Here is a 20,793-nt window from a genome sequence, read left to right as displayed (position 1 = left end):
GAAGATTTCCTTGTTTTATTTTCTAATGATCAATAATAATTATTAATGAAGTAGTAACGAACGTAGATAAATATCAGAGAAAACAAATAAAAGTATTGTAAAGAGACATATCTAAAACCAGTGTAATATAATATAACTATACACATTTAAAAATGAAGGCAACAGGTACGATTTAAAAGGCAAAATATGTGATTACTTAATGTCATTTACAGCTTCCGAAGATGTAAATCAAGCGAATAAGTTAAATTGGAAAATAAAATTTAAGATTGCAAAATCCCCCCTTATAGTGCATATCTTAAACCACATAATTATCATAGCAAAACATGCGGGATGATTTTATCCATTACAGCTGGAAGCTTAAAGACTTGAATTTCCGAGCTAGTAGTATTCAAAGAAATTTCTAAAGTTTCCAAGTTCTTGTTGCTTTGACGTAACTCGTCGTAGAAAGTATCACATAAATTTTCATTGTTGCATGCAAAATGAAGCAAATTAGAATGTTGCCGTAGCGAACAAAAGAAAAAATACAGAATTAAGATTCGAATAAGATTAAATTTTCTTCCATGGTTTCACATATTACTTATTTTAATGACCTGAAAATTCGATAAGCAATTTTGGAAAGAGTAAAATACATTACAGTTGCAAAAGTTCCAGTCACAGCACTTTTTATATGGATTACTTTTTTATTTCGATTAATTATTTAGCTAAATGTTACAGAATAATGATATTTGGATAAAATTATCCTTCAAACAGGAACGTATAAGTTTCTTGCGTAAAGGTTACAACATTTCTTTGAAATTAACTACACTTTGAGGTTTAAATTTTCTTAACTTCAGAATGTTTAATTGCTTGAGTTTACTAAAATAAAATTTTAGATTTTTCATCAGTATTGTTCCGCTTAAAATTGCTAGTCTTCTATTATTAATTTATTCGAAAAAAAAACATTTACGTGCTTTATATCAGTAATATATATATATATATATATAATATCCAGTAGAAAAAGTTTAGAATTTTAATATCATACTTTCTATTTACAGCTCCACTCATGGTGAATATGCGGCCTCCTCGTCAGGTTTTAAACATTGGACAGGAAGCGACATTCAACTGCAATGTTACTGGATATCCTGTACACACAATAACGTGGAAGAAAGACCAGCGACAACTGACATCTTCCAGTCGTGTGAGATTGCTGTCCCGAGATGTCCTTCATATTACATCTGTACGTAGAGAAGATAGAGGCATGTATCAGTGCTTTGTATACAATGATCTCGATGGTGCCCAAGGGACAGCGGAACTTAGGATATCGGGTAAGGAGATTTTGTAATATGAAATTATTATCTATATATATAACCTTATATTGCATGAAATTTGATTTTAGCAAAAGAAAATATAATGTTAGAAAGACTTGAAAGAGACAGGGGGAATATATTTAAAAAAATAGATTTCTAGTTTTACGGTGTTTAATAAGCCATTTATTGCTTCCTGCTATATTTGACAACAACTTAAATTCAATGACATTTCTCTTCTCACTACCAATTGTACAGTAGGAACTACAAGCAAGAATGAATTATAAATCCATTTTTTGCACTTAAAATTTCATTAATAATTTATAACAAATACATGTAAGATGTAAATTGCTAAGAAGATTTTAAAAATATTTGAAAAAAATTAATAAATCATTAGCAACTTTAATTAAATGTTTGTCAGTGAAAATTCATATTTATATTAAAACTATTCATAATTTAATTATTTACATTTTAATTCTCCAAATCGGCTTATCAAGGTAATAATTTGAAACATTAAAACATCTACAATTAATGAGCACTGAATTCGTGATTCATTCCACTTGATCATTTGACCTTTTGAGAAAAATTGTTAAAAAGAAAGTGATAAAAGAATGAAAACTATTTCTATACGCTATTTACTCAGTCTCAAAATGTCAAGCTATTAACCCGACGGTAAATTCAGTCTCAATAACCAAAACAAAACTTTGCAGTAGATAATAAAAATTAAAATTACGAAATGGAAAAGGGCAAATAAAATCTAGTTTAAAACCTAACTGCAAACACGTCTACACACTTTAGAAATATAATGATCAATTTAACTAAAAAGTTTTAACTTACATAAATTTTAAATGTAAAACGTTTGCTGAAGTCTAAAAGCCGAAAAATAAATTTGTCGAAAAATATGTAGAAAGTACCTAAAACTATCGAATTCCACTCATATGTATATACTAAACACTTAAATTAATAATTTAGTGGAAGTAAATTAAACCATCTCATGAAGATGTTACAGTTGTATAAAGTAACATATAGCATTTAAAATTATGAATTAAATTAATGTCGATTCCTTATCATTTTTTTAACATTTTTATATTTCCTTAAAGTAGATACATCAATGAATTTAAAACTGGTAATACATTATAAAGTATTCATATTTTTATGTTCAAGATGGAATGGAAACTGAAAAAGAAAAATTAAAAATACGTATATTATTTACACTGCATTCTAAAAAAATATGCAATTACAAAAATTCGCACAAATAAATTTTTAGTACATAATTTAAAAATAAAAATTCTCCAAAAATGTATTCATAAAATATAAAATGTAAGTGAATATAAAACTTCAGAGAAAACACATCAATTTGCATTGAAAATAGAACTACCAATTTAAATGTAGTTTTGAACTTATTAAATATTTGACTCATAACTTTGCCAATTATAATGTTGTAAAAACATTATTGTAGGGGATTAAACTTCTTTAAATTCATTTCAAACTAAATAGTAAAAATTAATGCTAAATTTTCTTGTACTAATGAAAATATAAAAGAAATTAAGAGAACTTGTTAAAATTCTGTGATCAACATCCAAACAACCTGTAAAAATGAAAATGTAGTTAATCCTCTTTTTTGGTTAACAACGCGGAGAGTGTTAAGTACCAAGGTTGCCATTTCTTGCAAACTTCATTCAAACGTAGTAATGGTCAAACACATTATGCATTTTATATACATATGCATTTTACATTAAAAAAACACACGAATGTGTCCTGAAAAGGCTCAGCCAAGAAATTTGGCATTACAAAGGTGAAAAGTGGTGTGATTATGAAAGATTTTTTTAAAAAATGAAAAATCTTTTTTATGCAACAAAAGTGAATTTTGAGATTGCCAAAACCTGAGTAATGTGACGATGGGGAGAACCTCATATTATATGTATGTATTGGCAACATCGACTATCATGCCATTACAAAAAATAAAACGTCTGGTTACATCTGTGAATGTAACTAAACACTATAGTCTAAGAATAGTTATGAACGTGCACTAAAACCTGATGTTTCCAATCAAAAATGTTATTAAAATACTGTAAGCATAATCTAAGTTTATGTTGACAAATAGGAAAAATAGGAACACCATGCTTTGTAAGCATAATTTCGGTCAAAGCCAATCTTACAAACGAAAATATTTGACTAGTGTTGCCAAAATAAGAGTTGATCTGAACACTACAGTGTATATATATAAAATGGATATTATATCACATTATCAAAAGAAAACAACATAGTTCATTTCTTGCAACAAATCTCTGCCTCGTTAAATTAGTCATTAATAGGAAACACATCATTCGGAATACCTGATTTTTGATACCTTTATGCAGCATTATTTATAAAAGGTGATGATTTTGGAAGTTAAATAAACGTTTGAAGTGTATAATGTGGATTCTATTATAAAGTTTTAAGTATAAGTTTTAAATTATTTCAGTCTAGTGATTTCAAAGGTGCCTTATTTTCTACTTATTATTATTCTAGGGAATTCTTATTTTTATTCTAGGGAATGTTTGTTAACTTTTGTCCACCATAAGAGAAATTGCTTAGTTTTATTACTTTACTGCAATCAAAGATATATTCATTCCTTTACAAAACAATGATATGGCCTACAGCTTAAACCTCTAACAGCTAAAACAGCTCTAACAGCTCTAAACAGCTTAAACCTCTAACAACTGCTGCATTGATAGTAATTAATCGGTCACCTACTTCAAGGAGTAGTTGTCTATGAAATATTATGTTTCACATTTCAATTAAGATTGAAGAGGAAAGATTAAGATTGAAACTTGTTATACTGATTACTTTAACAGAAGATAATTTTAATTTATTTTAAGGCATTTAATTTACTTATAGTACTCAGTTTTACTACAGGTATTTATATACTTAGTATTATGTATTAATATAGGATCATGAAATCTCCAAATCTAAAATACTTTCTTAGAATTCTAAAGAAGTAATTTGATTTAAGAAATGCAGTCATCATTCTCTTAACATCTGAAAATTTGCAATGTGTAACCTCAGGGAGTCTTCTACTTTATTACAACTTAAACCTGTACTCATGTTCCCTGCAGAAAAGATAACTGCAGGAGGAGCCTCATATGAGATAGGAAAGCTGTAGCATAGGGTTGGAAAAACGTCTCTCATTATTACATATTATCTCATTTACGTGCTTCAGAATAATAGCATAATGTAATGTAACCTTCGATTTCTTGACAGGAACATTTCTGAAAGCTATTATTATTTTTGAGAAGGTAATTAAATTCGAGCAGTTTTAGCAGTCAACGATATTCTCCAAATATTCAATGTCACAGAAAAATCATGATTTAGGCTTGAACAATGTAAGGCTATTCTAAGGAACTGAATTTAAAATTATTTTATTTAATTTATATATTATAAAAATAGTTGAATTAATAATTTAAGACCAGATTTATTACACGACATTATTGCATTAGAGTTATTAGAAAACTTTTAACTGTTATATCCTTCCATTGAAAGAAAATTATTATGATGATTCCCTTGCATGTCATTTCGAGGTTAAAATACTCTTGGGATGTAGCTCTTTTGAATTCGTCTGCATTATGTATCATTTTAGGATAGGGAATAATTGATTTTCCTGATATCAGCTTTCGTAATCTTTCTTTGTACAAATGACATGGCGTGATTTGAATTGTCATCATTTTAATAATTTATTCCTGCTTTTTTTATTTTATTTTTTAGCGTCATGTTAAAGTGTCATTTTCAGAACTGACGATAGAAGAAGTTGAAGGTTATGTGAGCTTATTAAATATTAAACAGCGATATGTAGCGACATAGATTCATACTTAAAAAAATGTCTGATAAAGACATTCAAACAGTTTAGTCCAGGGATGGGCCAACTACGGCCCGCCGTAAGGATCTATCCGGCCAGCGGATAAACTTTTAATTTCCGGTCCGAGGCAAATTAACCATCTCCTTTTCTACTTTGATTAAATGTAATTTTTTTCTTTATTTTTAAAGTACTTATGATCTTTTTACTTTCTTTAATTTTGTTCTACAAAACATAAATCGATGGAAATAGCAAGCACAGACAGCTTTCAATCGGTAACATGTTCAAAGCGAAAGTTATTTTTTAGTTATAGCTGTAGACTAGCGCCAACAAGCTTTATCTCTTTCTCGGTGAGCAGACATATGGGAATCCAATACAGGTGAATTAGACCTCACATGTGGCAGACTGCGCATTTTTTTAAGCTCCATCCAGCAGCTTTTTCTTTTGACGCGAGTTCTAGTATTATTGGTTGAGTATGGAAAGAATGCGGATATATAGCAGCATTGTGAATAGTGGTGAAATTATTAAAAGTATAGCGTAGCTACTGCCCGTTTGGATTATTTGTAAAATATTTCAACCCCAAAATGGCTACGTAAAACGTAAAGGTGATTCAGATTGCCGTGATTTTAATGATGAACGGGCCTTCAAATATTTTTTACAGTTGTAAAAGATAAACCAGTGTGTCTCATCCGCAATGAAGCTGTAGCATTCTTCAAAGAATATATCATTTCCCGTCATTTCACATCTAAGCATAAGAATTCCAATTACGAAGCAGTGTCCGAATATGAAAGAAAACAATATGCACACACTCTTGGTAAAAAAATTATAAGGCCGACAATTTTTTTTTTCAAGAAGGTAAACAGTATTCAAGAAGCAGCTACACACGCATTGTAGCATACAATATTGCTAACGATAATGAAGCTCTCAATGATGGGGAGTTCGTTAAACAATGCATGCTGCAAGTTTGTGATGTGTTATGTCCAGACAAGAAAAATAATTTTGAGGTTGTAAGCTTATCTCGAAAAACGGTGACTTCTCGATTCGAAGACATCGATACAAATTTGACATCACAATTAGATTCAAAGATTGGCCAGTTTAAATTTTGCTCCATAGATATGGATAACTAATAAAGCACTATAAATGATACTGCTCAATTAGTATTATTTACAAGAGGGTGTTGATGAGAACTTTGAAATTACCGAGGAACTGGCGTGCATGCATTCTTTTTAAAGGGAACTACAATGGGATGGGATATTTTTTGTGAATTTCAGGAAGAGCTTTTAAGTGCCTATAACAAATACATGTAATATTACAACTGATGGAGCACCAAATATGACAGGAAACAAATCTGGATTTCTTGGACTCTTTAATTAAATCTCTTCCGGGAACAATGTTGCTTTTCTACATTGAGTTATACATAAAGATGCTTTGTGTAAATCTACATTGAATATGACACCCGTGCTTGATGCAGTCATGAAGCATATAAATGCTATTTGATCTCGTTGGTTTACTCACATGCAATTTAGAGATTTTCTTCAGTCTGTGCAATCTGAATACTCTGATGTACTGTATTACGCGAAAGTAAGGTGGCTTAGCGCAGGATGTGTTTTCGAGCGAGTTTGGCATCTGAAAGACGACATTGTGTCGTTCTTCCATGAGAAACAATGTTCTGCGGAATGCGAAATGTTAGAAGATACAGAACGGATTTCTTACTTTGAATTTTTCACAGATCTTTGCCAGATGAGCAACTTAAATGTCAAGATGCAAGGGCAAAATCAATTTATCGACGATATCTGGGCCCATCTCAAAGCTTTTCAACTAAAACTTAATATGCTTGCAGGGCAGCTAGCTAAGAACGACTTGTCTCATTTCGAGGTTAAATTCAATACCTTCAGTAAATGAAGAGAAGCTTAAGAATTATGAAGATGACTTGAAAAATCTGCATTTTGAGTCAGTGCTATTCAAACAAAATTGGATATGTTTACCATGTCTTTCAAAGTAAATTGTGAAGCAGTGAGGTGAGATTCGCAGCTTGAATTAATTGAGTTGCAATTTAACAATTATCTGAAGCAGTTGTTTCTAAGTTAGAGTTTTACAAATTATTATCGACAGTAAGTTTCTCAAATTTACTATCTCACGCTCAGAAAATTAGTGATATGTTTGCTTCATCTTATATATGTGAACATGTGTTTTCAATTATGAACCTTAAAGAATTATTTCAGAAGTAGACATGAGGATTTAGCCTCGTTTCTTAGAATCACTACGTCTCAGTTCGAACCTCAACGTAAGGAACTTTTAAAAATGAAATCGCAGTTTCATTAATCTCATTAACATAATTAAATTTTAATACTTATATATTTTTTTTAAATTTAGTAAAATTTAGCTTGGCCCGCCAGTTTTTTTTTTTTTTTTTTTTTTTTTTTCCCCTCGATTTTTGGCCCGCGACAGAAAAATTTGCCCATCTCTGGTTTAGTCGATGTGTATCAGAATTACTTTTATATACCCCAAAACTCTGAATTTTAGATAAATGCCAATTAAAATTAACGAAACTGAATTGCGATAATATTAAGGCTCATAACATTAAAATACAAACCTGTAACAAAACTTTATTTGAATGTATGTGAAATGTAATTGCCAGGCATTGTTATGAAACAAAGTTGTGAAAATTGAATGATTATAAGTGTGATGTTGTACTATGAGGCAAAGAAAACTAAAATAAAATTTGGAAACGAAATTTTAGGTAAATGAACAACACGGGAAAAGTGCAGATTGTGGACATTAAAAAGAAAACTGATCCCTATAGCTCGTATGCATATATCATTTCGAAACTTAACGCTACCGGTTAGAGAGTTAATTCAAATCTGGGCAATAAATGCCAGCTGTATCACTAAAATGGTTTCCTAGACATCAAAATCACATTAAGATGAATTTCATTCTGCAACAGCCTTTCCAGAAATATGCTGACTCCGAACTACAGATTGTACTGGCTTTCCATTTGTTTAATATCTTCATTTTGAGGATATTACTCAGACTATCACTTAATATAAAAATTTTTTGGAATATGTATAAGAAAAGACATATAAGATGTTACCTTAATATTTCTGGGTAGACATAGATACGCATTTGAGAAGTAAATCCACTGGGAGTTGAGCCCAGTGATCAATTTTGCTCCTTACACCATGACACCTTCACCACCGTAACAATTGTATTTCGTAATGTTGTGGGAATATTCAGGTTTCTTATTCTCTGTAGAACCAAATATGTTTATATCTTAACCGGCTTTGTTTGACAAACGGCTTTGTTTAAAGAAAGAACCACGCTACCTATCTTGATAAGCTAAAACACTCTTGTGAGGTAAAACACAAGTCACTGGCTATTTGAAATAAAAACATTTATGATTAAGTTGTGTGCCTACTATTTGCTATTATACGAAAAATTTTCATAGCAGTTTCAGACTTTGAACTCCTTTAATAAAATGTTTAGTTACTGTTGTTAGAAAGAGGGTTTCAGGTAAAATATTCGAAATCATTTTTCCGGACACCTTGTCCTTCATATTTCAGAATTTTTAAACTGCTTATAGATATCAACGATTTTCTATTTTGGAATATTCAGAAATCTTGGAGTCCTCAGAAGTACCTACGTTAGTTCTGACCGATTTTCTTCTAGAAAATACTTCTAAATGTTTTTTCACTATCATAAACTCCTGTTTGGGCTCGACAAAAACTGAAATCAAACTCTAGATTGCAGAAGTGAATACCTTTTTGCGCAGAGCGCTTACCACGGATCTATATGACGTCATGTCACTTCCTTAACTAAAGTTAAAGATCAGTTAATTTAGTTAAGGATCGAAGGAATGTTTGTCGTTTTAGACTTGTTCCTCCGTTACTAGAAGACCGTATATCAAGAAACATTTGCAACATTTAGAGCTGTGCCAAAGTTGAGGCTAATAAACATTTGTGTTAGAGAAAAAATATAGTTTCGCTGAATAGATGTAAATTGTCAAAGCGCAACATTTTTACAACATTCATATGATATAATTCATCGTCACACTTTTGGTAAAAATATCGATTAACAGATTCTGAAGATTTCTTTTCTTCTAGCTCAGCTAAATTTCTAAAACTTGGGATTGAAAAAATTATTCTGAAAAGATGTCACTAAAATTTTAAAACATCATAGTTCTAATTAATATAAAAGGTATAAAAGCATACATACCAGATTTGTAAAATGATTTAAGCTGAAACTATGCAAAAATTATTATACAATGCCATTGTCTCTTTATATATTGTGTTGTAAAATTAGAAAGACATAATTAAATAACCCGGAAACAAGTGTCGCTGAATTTCTTAAGTTTTTTAGAATTAGTAGGATTTAATTGAAGCTAATGCAAACCATTAGCGAGATTAAAAACATGTTTGAAAGCCATCAAAATTAGTTTTTATTCATCTGTTCTTTAAGAAATGCTTATCTTGATTGTTTTGTTAAGTTAATACTATTTACAACCTAAATTTTACTTAAAAAAAAAAAAAAAAAAAAAAAGAAACACCGAAGAAATGGGTTTGCATTATTAACAAACGGTTTACGGAATAAAATAAAAGTAGAGTCATTCTTTGAAAAGTAAAAACAACAATTCGTAGCGGGTCGATTCTAATGATCATTTTCTCATCTTTAATAAAAATACATTCACAAAGCAAATGATAAGCGATAAAGTAGTTTCTTTGAATATATATTTATAAGTGCATTTAAAATAAATAGTTTAAAATCACTTTAGTAACTTACATAATGGCTGGATTTTAAATTATGTGAGGACATGTAGCAATTAATATATGTCTTATGAACATTAGACCAGTCTAAAATTTAATTTAATAATTTATCTGTTCATAAGATTTTAATAGCTAAACTTTGAAAATGTATCTATTATAGTATAGCTCATTGAGCTACGTATTAAGACGTTGCAGAGATAAGTAGATCTACATATATATATAAGCATGAAACATAAACGAACTTTTAAAAGTATTTCTACAGGTTTCATTATTACAATAGCTTTGGTCTCAATTTCCTGGGGGATAATCAAAAATAAAAAAAAATGTACCTTATATATATATATGTGGCTTATATCGTATATTTATTTCTATATACACCGAAGAGCCATTACATTATGAGCATCCTATTAATAACATGTAGGACCACCTTTAGCCCTCAAAACCGCCAGCACCCAGCGTGGCATTGACTCCACAAGGTGCTGATACGTATTCTGAGATATTTGGCACCAAGCACTCACCAACTGGTCCTGCATTTCCGGTACACTGCGACTAGGTAACGTGGTAGTATGAATTTGATTTTCTAGGTGGGACCACAAATGCTGCATTGGATTCATGTCAGGTGAGTTTGGAGGACAAGACTTGACTTGAAAGTCACTGGAATGCTTCTCGAACGACTTCCTGACGATTCGACCCTTGTGACATGCTACATTACTCTGTTGGAAAACACCATTCCCCGCCGAAAATACTGTTGTCATGAACGGGTGAACCTGGCCTGCAAAGATGTTCACGTAGATTGTTCTATGGGATGACGTAGTTTGGATAAAACGTAAATCCCGAAGATTGTTGAATGGGATTGTTCTATGGAGATTATGGGTCCTAATGTGCTTCATGAAAATATTGCTTCCCACCATAATACCCCGCTACCGGATTGTATTCGTCCAAATCTGCATCCGGAAGCCAAGTTTATGTTTGGAAATCGGCGTATTAGCACACCCCGGTCGATGTGATGTACCAGAAATCGTGATTCGTCAGACCATGCAACTATCTTCCATTCTTCTAATGCCTAATTCTGATGTTTTCTGGCCCATTGCAGACGCAGCTGGTGATGACGTGCCGTCCGTGCAGGGACATGCTTCGGCCTCCGGCTACGTAGGCCCATACGCAGCAATGTGTGCTGTACAGTGTGCTGAGAAACACTCTTCGGGGCGCCACTGTTGTAGCTGGTGGTGATTTCGGCTGCTGTAGCTCTTCGATCACAACGAACAATGTAACTCCAGATGAGGTGTAATCTTCTCTCTCCTCAGGAATCAATGCACCATCGACTTGCCGTTTCACCATTTGTACACAACTTTCGGTATGTGCTCTCAACAACTCCAAGTGAACAAACAGCACATTAAACGCGCTGTTTCTGATATTGATGTTCCCAGTCGCCGAGACATAACAATTGTTAATATTCTGGCATGCAGCAGGGAATTCCTATCCGTGCTCTTTCCAGATTCCTGAGTGAATCGCGAATTGGGCCTGACTTCTGAGGAAGTCCAAAAATAGTATTCTTCAGATGAGGTGTAAGCTGAGGTGGGAAAAAGTTTGAAGCCCATTGCGTCTTGCGAGAAAATGCCAAGACTGGATGGAGCTGTAGAAGGGGTTGTGGTAGGCACTGTTTAGCTGGTCATTGTGGCCTAAAGCAGCGAATCTAATGCCATAAAGGAGCGTGGCTTGCCAACTACTGCACTAATTGTAAATATGTATGCATATAATTCAAAATAAATGCCTGAAATATTCAGAAACTGCTATGTACATTATTTACATGATGAAGAAATGTTCGTTTAAGAACAGCAATGAAATGGCCGTTATTTTTCAGGCTGCTGGTTGCCGGAGTTGCCTGGCTGAGTAGTGGCATGTAAAGTCCGGTATGAGGACTTTATTTTTTTCACTGAATTTTATTTTCATTGAAAATACTTTTGTCTTTCAAAACGAAAACAATGCTTTTGTTTACATATGTCTTATACTTCAAACGAAGTCAGTGAGAAGCATAAGATTAATAGCTGTACATTTTACTTATATTTGCGAGTTAGCAGTTTATTTTTTACAGAATGTCCCATAGAAATGCTGCTTTATCCTGATAGTTTATGATAGAAATTTTTCCGTTATTTCGCAATAAACAAATTTAACTTTCTATAGCGAAAAATTGCATTATCCGCAACCCGGGTACTGTAATCCCGATTACTCAGGTATTGACGGTATTATAGTTTCAAAGTTTTCACGTGTATCTGATCCATTTAGATTTAATACTAGATTTAGGGACCTGTCGTTTTGGCGGATTTAGAACGTTTTGAGCCAAATTACAAAAATCTTTAAACCTTTACTTACTACCGTTATCTTTCTATGTTATGCCGAGAAATATCTAATACAAATCGAAATTTGTTCTTCTTCGGCAATTTAATTTCACAGTTCTGTATGATGTATACCTGTCTCTACAGATACCAGTAAGACTGGCTGGTAAGCTAGTTTTATCGTAATAAACCAGTTTTTTATGAAATTATTTTTCTGGTAACAAACGTAAAAGTAATTAGAATGTAGATAATAAATATAAATATAATTCAAGGCAAATATATTCCGATAACCTTGAACCCAATATCAAAGCATCGCGGTTCACCAGAGCAAGGGATATGTCACGTTTGATTATCTATCAGTCGTACGTGCTTTTAAAGAATAAACCTAAAGCGTTCGGCTCAAATCTAAGGAAAGAAATGAAGACCTTGAGTTTCGGTCAGTGTGTCAAGACATTTTAGAAAAAGTTTCGATTAGCGGGATTAGAGATGATTGGGAAGAAAATATTAGATTACTATGAATATTAGTAGCATCATTACAGAGATACTGGAAATTACTAGTTTATTCTGACGAAATACTCTTCTTTAGTCATCATGTGTAATTAAACTTAAAGATATACTAAATTTCTAGAAAGAATAGTTAGTATCAACGAAGATTGCTCTGGTAAGTCTGTTAACACTAAAACTAGAGTAACTTTTTTGATACAAAACAACTACAAATAGACGGTTAGCATTTGTTCTAGTGTTAAGATGGTAAGTGATTTTAAATTAAATTAACAGTGTTACGAAATGTGTACATAGATAGATGATTTTAGTGATATGTAAAATTGTTATATTTTTCTGTGCAATGTAACATAAGAAAAATCTAAATGATACAAGCTACGTCAGAAAAGTAAGAATAAAGGGGCAAGTATACAATTTACTACTGAGTAAATGAATATTTCGGTAATTTGGCAAGATATCACCAAGCTGACAATGGTTTCGACGAATTATTTTTGTCGACAGATTTTGCGGGAAATCACCAAAAGTCGTTACACTTAGTGACCATTTGGCGATATTTTGGTCCGGTTCCTGTATCGCCGTAATAGGTATTGTAATTGATTACTCAATTACATTTATCCGTTTATTACAACCGTCATTCGAAACTCATATTGCTTTCCAGTATTTTCGAAAAGCAGAAAGTACTAGAAATGTGTCAGCGGCCGGTTGAAAACTATATAAGGCCGGAGAGAGCATCTGCTTCCAATTATTGTTGTTGCGAGTTGTTATTTCAGCGTGAACTGAGATATCTTCGGGTTAGCTTTCTCCTTAGGTACGTTTTACATTGCGTTGTGTTTAACGTTTTTAGTAGTTTGAAGTGTAACTACTGATTGTACTCTGTGATACTGTGAACACCTATACGAGAATTTATGTGGAAAATTCCAGAACTTTGTGTGTTCTGTGAAATGTTTCTTTTGATAAAAATAAATTTTACTAATCTGTCATTGGACCTCTCTGCATTCAATCTATAACGAACCTGTATGCCCGCAACAATAGCTTTTTTTCCTAAGAAAATACGTGGTTTTCTATAACAGTAACTATGACTGGTTCCGTAAATATAGGCATACAAAAATGTCTGTAAACCCAGTATTAATAAAACACTGTAGGTATTTCTGTATAGAATAATTACTGCAGTAGGAGGTATAAGTTTTGTGCTTGATTATAAATACAAATGTTTTGCATCATTTGTATACACGAAAAGAGGTTGTGCTTAATAATTTTGCATCATTTGTATACACGAAAACTAATAGAAAAGAACACGGTTAATAGTTGGGCAGAAATTAAATTTATTGTTGAGGATTTTAATGTAAAAAAAGTAACACAGATGCCAGATTCAGTTTCAAAATTAAACTAACTGCATCAATCGAATTCATCCTGATAATATCTATCTGAAACCGTTTTTAGAAACAGAAATATAATCTTTCTTACAAGAGCTTTGAAAATAAGCTCTAAACTCGATACATTTTATCGTTAATCACTAATTCGTATTTTGTGAAAATTGTGTTTAGCAAAATAGTGCCTTTGAGCCTAAATTAATAAACTATTTTATAATATGTTTATTTATAAAAAATATTGAATTAAAATTATTTTTAAATTAACCCCATTCCTTTACGAATAACAAAATAATTTCATAAAATTATTATTTGTCATATTTATTGTGTTATAAACATTACTTGATCTTCTTGTGAACTTTTAGATGTTCACGTAAAACAGAGACTTAACTCCTCAAAGTTATGAAACTGGCAATGTTAGTAAGTTTTTCGGAAGAAATCGTCTTTAAAGTTTGCAGGAAAATCTTTTTATGAAGAAAAACTTAAAAACGGATTGCCAAACGTTTCATGAGGAAAGAAATAAAACTTGCATTTTAATAATTGTAAATAAACAAACAGTCATTACAAACAGCAATCATATCTTTTACTTCTTGCTTTTTAAATTAATTGCAGTTTCAAAGTAATCTAAATTTCAAGATTCAGCAAGCATAGAAATCATTATAAAAGGGATTTCTTCCTGATGTAACACAATTGCTAAAGACTGCCCCTTTCAGTTCACTTGTTGAGATGAAAATATACACAAAATGCAAATTTTCAGAAACTCTTGCTTAAATATAAGTTGTTATCAAAGCGATCTTCTAGCGCAATCTGGTTCTGAAATTTAAATGTTCTTATCTTGATTTTATCTTGGTAATGTAACAGTAAACAATTTAAGCAGCTTGAGTTTTGCTTAAGAAAGTGTTTAGTTATCAGATAGCAAGTTCATGTTTGGGAAAAGATCCTTTTGCAAAATAAAAGCTATCTCTAAAGTTTCCAATTTCCCTTTCTCAAAGAACGTTTTTCTCATTATATTACGTGGGCATTTAGTATGACAATTATTTTACTACTACTACTACAAATATGTTTAATGAAAATGTGTGCTGCCCTCTTCCTACTGTGATATTATTATTTTAATACAAAACATACTGCTGGGTTTTCTTCCTTCTCCGAAAAGTATTATTTTTTAATGAATCTTAATAGGTTTGTAGCAAATCATCCATGAGGAATTTAGTGGCCGTAATATGGCTTTGGAGAATATCTCAAATTTATACTCAAGAGGAAACAAGAACCCCCAAAAAACATAAATTAGGTTTTCTGGATTTTTATATGTAATTTGCAAAATAGTGCCCAGCTGTTATTAGAAATGGAATTTTTTCTCTTTCATTTAATAAGTAATTTGATTATAAATCTATATAAACTCAGTATATATAACCTGTACGGTTTTTATATTAACCTAATTAATTATTATAATTTTGAACTTTACTTTAACTTCTTCCTTCCGCATTGTTCAACAGAATGCAAACTATTTTACAATTTTTGGTCTTAGAGAGAGAGATTTTCTGGCACTCGCGCTGCGCTGTTAGATTCTGCCAGCGCTATCTAACTCTGATTTTCTCAGCTTTGCAATTTCTCGCAGCCAATACTTTAAACTTACGTGCCACTAAGTTATTTGAGCAAGTCTGTAGCTTAGTATTTGACAGTGTAACAAATGTATCAACGTTAAAATTTAAGTATCTGTCATTGGTTATTTTGCATCGCCACAAGTAGCGGTTTCTCTGTAGTACGAGTTTATTTCTTTGTTAAAAACTCAGTATAATGTAAAGGCTGTTTAAAACCCTCACAATTATTTTCTTTTCCTTCTTCTTTATTACATGCCCGCCAATAGATACTACAGAACGACTCCGAAGGTCATTTTAAAGGAAACTAGATCGTATTCACGTCGCACATGGGGTAGAACATGGAAATGCAGATGCAGAGAACCCATTGGCTGGGACTCGAAACTCGGACCGAACTACCATTTCTCAACTGCTTTTAATGCTCAGACACTGGTGGGCTTCGCAAGTATTTGACGGACTATTTCAGACAGAGCGATAACTTGCCACTTCTCTAGTAGGGTTGTAAGACTAAAATTCAAGTATCAAACCAAATATTACTTATTAATTCTTCCGAAAACAAACTTATTTTAGAAGTCGAGGAAAAGCAGTTAATTTGTATATATAATTTGATTGGGGAATAGGAAATATAATTAAACGGTAACTCATATTGAATGGCTATGGGATACATAAATTGAAGGAGTTGGAAATAAGAGCGACCCAAAAGGCCGTTAACATTTGAAAATTCAATAATTCACGGAATAATGTAGGTAGAGAGGTAAAAATTGGCACACATGATTAAAATGACATTGAGGTTTTATTAAAACCATAAAAAAATTAAAAATTTAAAAAATATATAAAAAGGCCAGCCTATGACGCTGGGCAGTAAAATGGCAGTGGCGGCGCATGAGAATCGAGTATGAAAAGGAGCTTTTGTGATAGAGAGAATTAGTCCGTTCATGACATTTTCACTTTTATACCCTAGCTTCCGGGTGTTAGTCACCGTGTGATCTGGATTCATCTCATCATTCGCGATCGGGCCCTCTTTCTTCGAGGAAAAGCGTGGTTCTGTTATTCAAACTGTCAGTGTGACGGGGGCGAGGTACGCTGGTATGTCACAGAATAGCATCATTTCTAGTGTGGGGGATAAACACCTGTTGGAAGGTATGAATTTATGCAAGATGGCCTTCCACCCCATATTGCGACACGTGTGAAAGATCTCTTGCCCATATCGTATGATGAGGATCGTGTTCTGAGCCGCCACTTCCGTCATGCTTGGCCTCTCATGTCCCCAGATCTCAATCTGTGTGATTAGTGGTTGTGGGTTACCTGAAATAGCAAGTCTACTGCAATCGTCCGACGTCATTAGGGATACTAAAAGACAACATCCGACTGCAATTTTTCATCATATCTACATATATGCTGTACAGTACTGTTCACAACATTATCCTCAACTTTAGGTACTGTTGATGAATGACGACCGGCATGTTGAAAATGTGTTATGAAAGAACATAGTCTCTGCTAAAAATCAATTGTTATGTTAAGTATTGTTTTTGTTTTGAAGCGTCATCCGTTGGCGTTTTAAGCACTTTTTTTCCTTTCGATAAAACCCCATGACATTTCAAGCATGTGCCAGTTTTTATCTCTCTACCTACACTTTTCAGTGAATTATTGAATTTTCAAATATTAAAACGGACTTCTGGGCCACCCTCTATACTGTATCTTTATTTATAAAAGCCGGAAATTGTTGTTTTAACCAAAATAATGGGAAGAAGCAGCTGAAAATTGAGTAATTTGTTTGAAATTTTGCGTAAAAAAATACAACTTTCGTGAAATAAACTTATGAACTAGGTCAGAAGATTTACGCTAATATCACTAAACCAGAATTTTTTTACCTTAAACATGACCGTCAAATTTAGCATTCGGTAAAACTTCTGTTACCATTGAAGTTAATAGTTTATTTTTAATGGTTGCGCAATTTCATTGAGAGAACAGTAGTCACTTTAAATCGCATCAGTCAATAAAAGGAGTTAAACAAATAAACATATTTTTACGACATTTGCACTTGAGAGTTAAAATTATTATCATCTCCAGATAAGAAGTAGTTTGTTTACGCTCTTTTCGCAAATGAAAGTTTTCACCTTGCCATTATACTATAAAATGGTAACATACACTAAAAATCTTTTACTAATACTAAATACGTTTAATAAATAATTAGCGATGAAGCTTTAAGAACTTGCAAAGAGAAACACGTTCTTATTTTCGCGATAAGTGGAAATATTTAGGCTAAACTTTGTTTTGAATGTATTACACTGAATACATGAATGTGAGATACAAAATATAACTTTAAATTATTAACAATTCCAGTGCGATTCATTTTTAAAGATTAAAAGTAATTTAATTATGAATAATTTGCATAAGGAAATGGGAATGTAGTCCAACTAGTTTTAACGTTAGCTGTGTGTCGGAAAACGGCACTGAACGAAGAAGAATTTTCATAAGAAGAATAGTCGTGAAAGTTCAGTGAGCACAAATTTTTTCTTTCAACAAACCGATCTTCTTCGAAAAATCACATCCTAATGATAATTACTTTTTTATTTTACCTTTAGACATTTGTTGGGCACTTCTCGTTTTTTATTAATGGGAGGATTCTTACTATCCCATCATCTCCATTTCTGGGGAAAATCGCTTCAATTCACTTGAGCGTTTTTCTTCTTCGAGGGTCATTTGCGAGATTTCGAAATTGTGATTATTAAGACATTTTTCTCAGATCTAATCATTTTTTATGTCTTTTTCTGCTTACAAGAGCATCTTCTGAAAGATAACCGATGCGTTCTTATTTTTTGAATCTCAGACTGATTTTGAAAACGAACATTTGAAAATCTTTATAACAACAATATCTATACTTTTTATCAAGACAATTTTGTACAAGGGTTAAGCTATTTCGAGTGTGAATGATAGAATATTTCACTATTTCTTTAAGCATATATAAAATGTATCCATTTATTGATTATATTCACATGAATGAATAATGGAATGCTTACTGGATTTTTTAAAAAAGTGCGAATGGTAGAATATTTCGCGATTTCCATAAGCGTGTCCATTTATTGGTCATATTCACTTGAATGAATAGTGGAATTTGAGTCATAAGAAAATAATCTAAGAGTTATGAAAGTTTCATACAAGAATGATGCAACTGAGTTCAGCGAATGAACGACGATTGCGAGCGATTGAGTTTCGTTGCTACATTGGAAATGACTGTTCTAAATATAATTCTATAAATTGCATCTTATCTAAACAGAAACACTATACACTTCAAAATATGAATTGCGCATATAATACAGTAGTGATTTAGCATACATTAATATCTATCTGAAAACTATTCTGCATCCAAACAATGAGATTATGAACACGCCTGAGAGATATTCTGTTGTTTTATTTTGTCATATCCTTTCTTAAGAGCTGATCCAATCTTTTATTTCTTATTTTCTCTAATAATGGTAATTCGTGCTAAGCATTTTCATTTGAATTAAGCAGAGCCGGTTTTAGACTTGATAAGTCCATGAGCTATTTGAGATATGGGCTTTTTATAAGTCTGTTATAATATATTGTATTACTATTTAAACTATATTTGAAATTTTAGAGGGCCCCAAGAAAGTGGTGACCCTACACTATAGGCCATATGGCTTCTACGTAAATCCTGCACCGGAATTACGCAGTAAATGCTTTCAAATAATTACACACTGCAGCATATTTTTGTACTTATGCTTTAATCTGTTATTACATAAGAAATGATATAATCTACTTTCGTTGTAAATTGAAACCCGCCTAATTAAAATATTAGTAAAACTAGTTAATGACTCTTTATTACAACTCTTTATTACTTTACAGTACATTGTGCTTCAAAAGAAGCTACATAACCAGTTTGCAGTACATAAAATAACGGTCTTTAGATCTAAGAAGTAATTCCTGTTTACCATTCCATGGTAAAATTCGAGCTTTGTTGCTGCATTCAATATAGAAAGATTATAAATCTACATGAAAACGCACACTTTGCTCTATAATATAGTCTTCATTGTGGCAGGAAAATTCTTCTCATTTGCGATATTGAATCATAACTTTATCACTAACTGTAGGAATCTGAAATTTGAATCTGATGTGATCCTCACATTTTTCTACGGTACTATGTTTTTTTGTGAGTTTAAATCTATTAATTCTCATCTTTGATGACATAATTTTTTTTTGCGCTTAACTCCCTCCACGTACAGACAAGGACTATTTCTTTAAGCTGGGAAACCAGGCATTAATTTCTGCTTATAATTTTTCAACCTTATGAAGAGAAATGATTCCAAATATAAAAGTATCATAAATGAGTCTTCAAGTATAAGATACTAAAAAGAATAGACAACTGACAATTATAATTATCCTGCTCTCAGTTAAATACCATCCATTTCAAACTGTTTTTGGAGGAGCGAAAACTTCAAAATTGTGTATGTTGAAATAAAATTTTTAATTTCACAATTTTCATTTCCAAGGTAACAAAAATGTCGAAAATGAAATAATAGTTTACTTTAAACTAAAACTGTTAAAAACTGCTCATTTAACTCATGTAATCAAAATCACCCATGTTCTAGACTGTATTATATACTTTCGTAAAGGAAATTAAGCAAGCAAAATAAATTGACAAATAAAGCTTCTAAATTTGAGGCGTTGGGTTAGTACATCATAAGAATGAACAGTCGATTTCCAAAGTGTTCAGACACGATTTAAAATTACATACATTGAAAATCATTTTAAATAAAATTCATATTGACAAATGGTATATATCGAACATCAATTTGTACTTGAAATAGTAATACAAAAGTATATTAATTACAAAATATGTATATCTAGCTTATTCTGAGAATTTCCAATCGATGTATTTGTTAACCGTAATGTACGAAAGCAGTTACTGTTTAGAATGCCTAGGTAATGTATAAAAGGCCAGAAATTAGGGGTCTATGAAGCTTAGCTGACAATCATTTAGCCAACGAGAAACTTGGTCTATGGGATATTTAGCTGACAATATATTTAACCGACAGATATATTTGGTCAGCATAACATTTAACTGACAGAGACATCAAAACTAAAAAGGTATTTAGCCGCC

At 31.9% G+C, this 20,793-nt stretch overlaps 1 protein-coding gene across 1 annotated transcript in view; it reads left to right on the top strand.

Annotated features, from left to right (window-relative positions):
• Positions 1 to 20,793, top strand: part of LOC118181837 (cell adhesion molecule Dscam1-like) — a 1,450,682-nt gene that overhangs the window by 1,027,866 nt on the left and 402,023 nt on the right. The window contains exon 7 of the mRNA XM_085816862.1: positions 1,035 to 1,304. Within this exon, the coding sequence (XP_085672988.1) occupies positions 1,035 to 1,304 (270 nt within the window). The remainder of the gene's footprint in view (positions 1 to 1,034; positions 1,305 to 20,793) is intronic.

Source organism: Stegodyphus dumicola, chromosome 5 (genome assembly GCF_044657685.1).
Source record: "Stegodyphus dumicola isolate Sdum_Otavi_A_Nest chromosome 5, ASM4465768v1".
Lineage (NCBI taxonomy): Eukaryota > Metazoa > Arthropoda > Arachnida > Araneae > Eresidae > Stegodyphus > Stegodyphus dumicola.
Note: the sequence above shows the minus strand (reverse complement) of the source record. Positions and strands in the feature narration are given on the sequence as shown.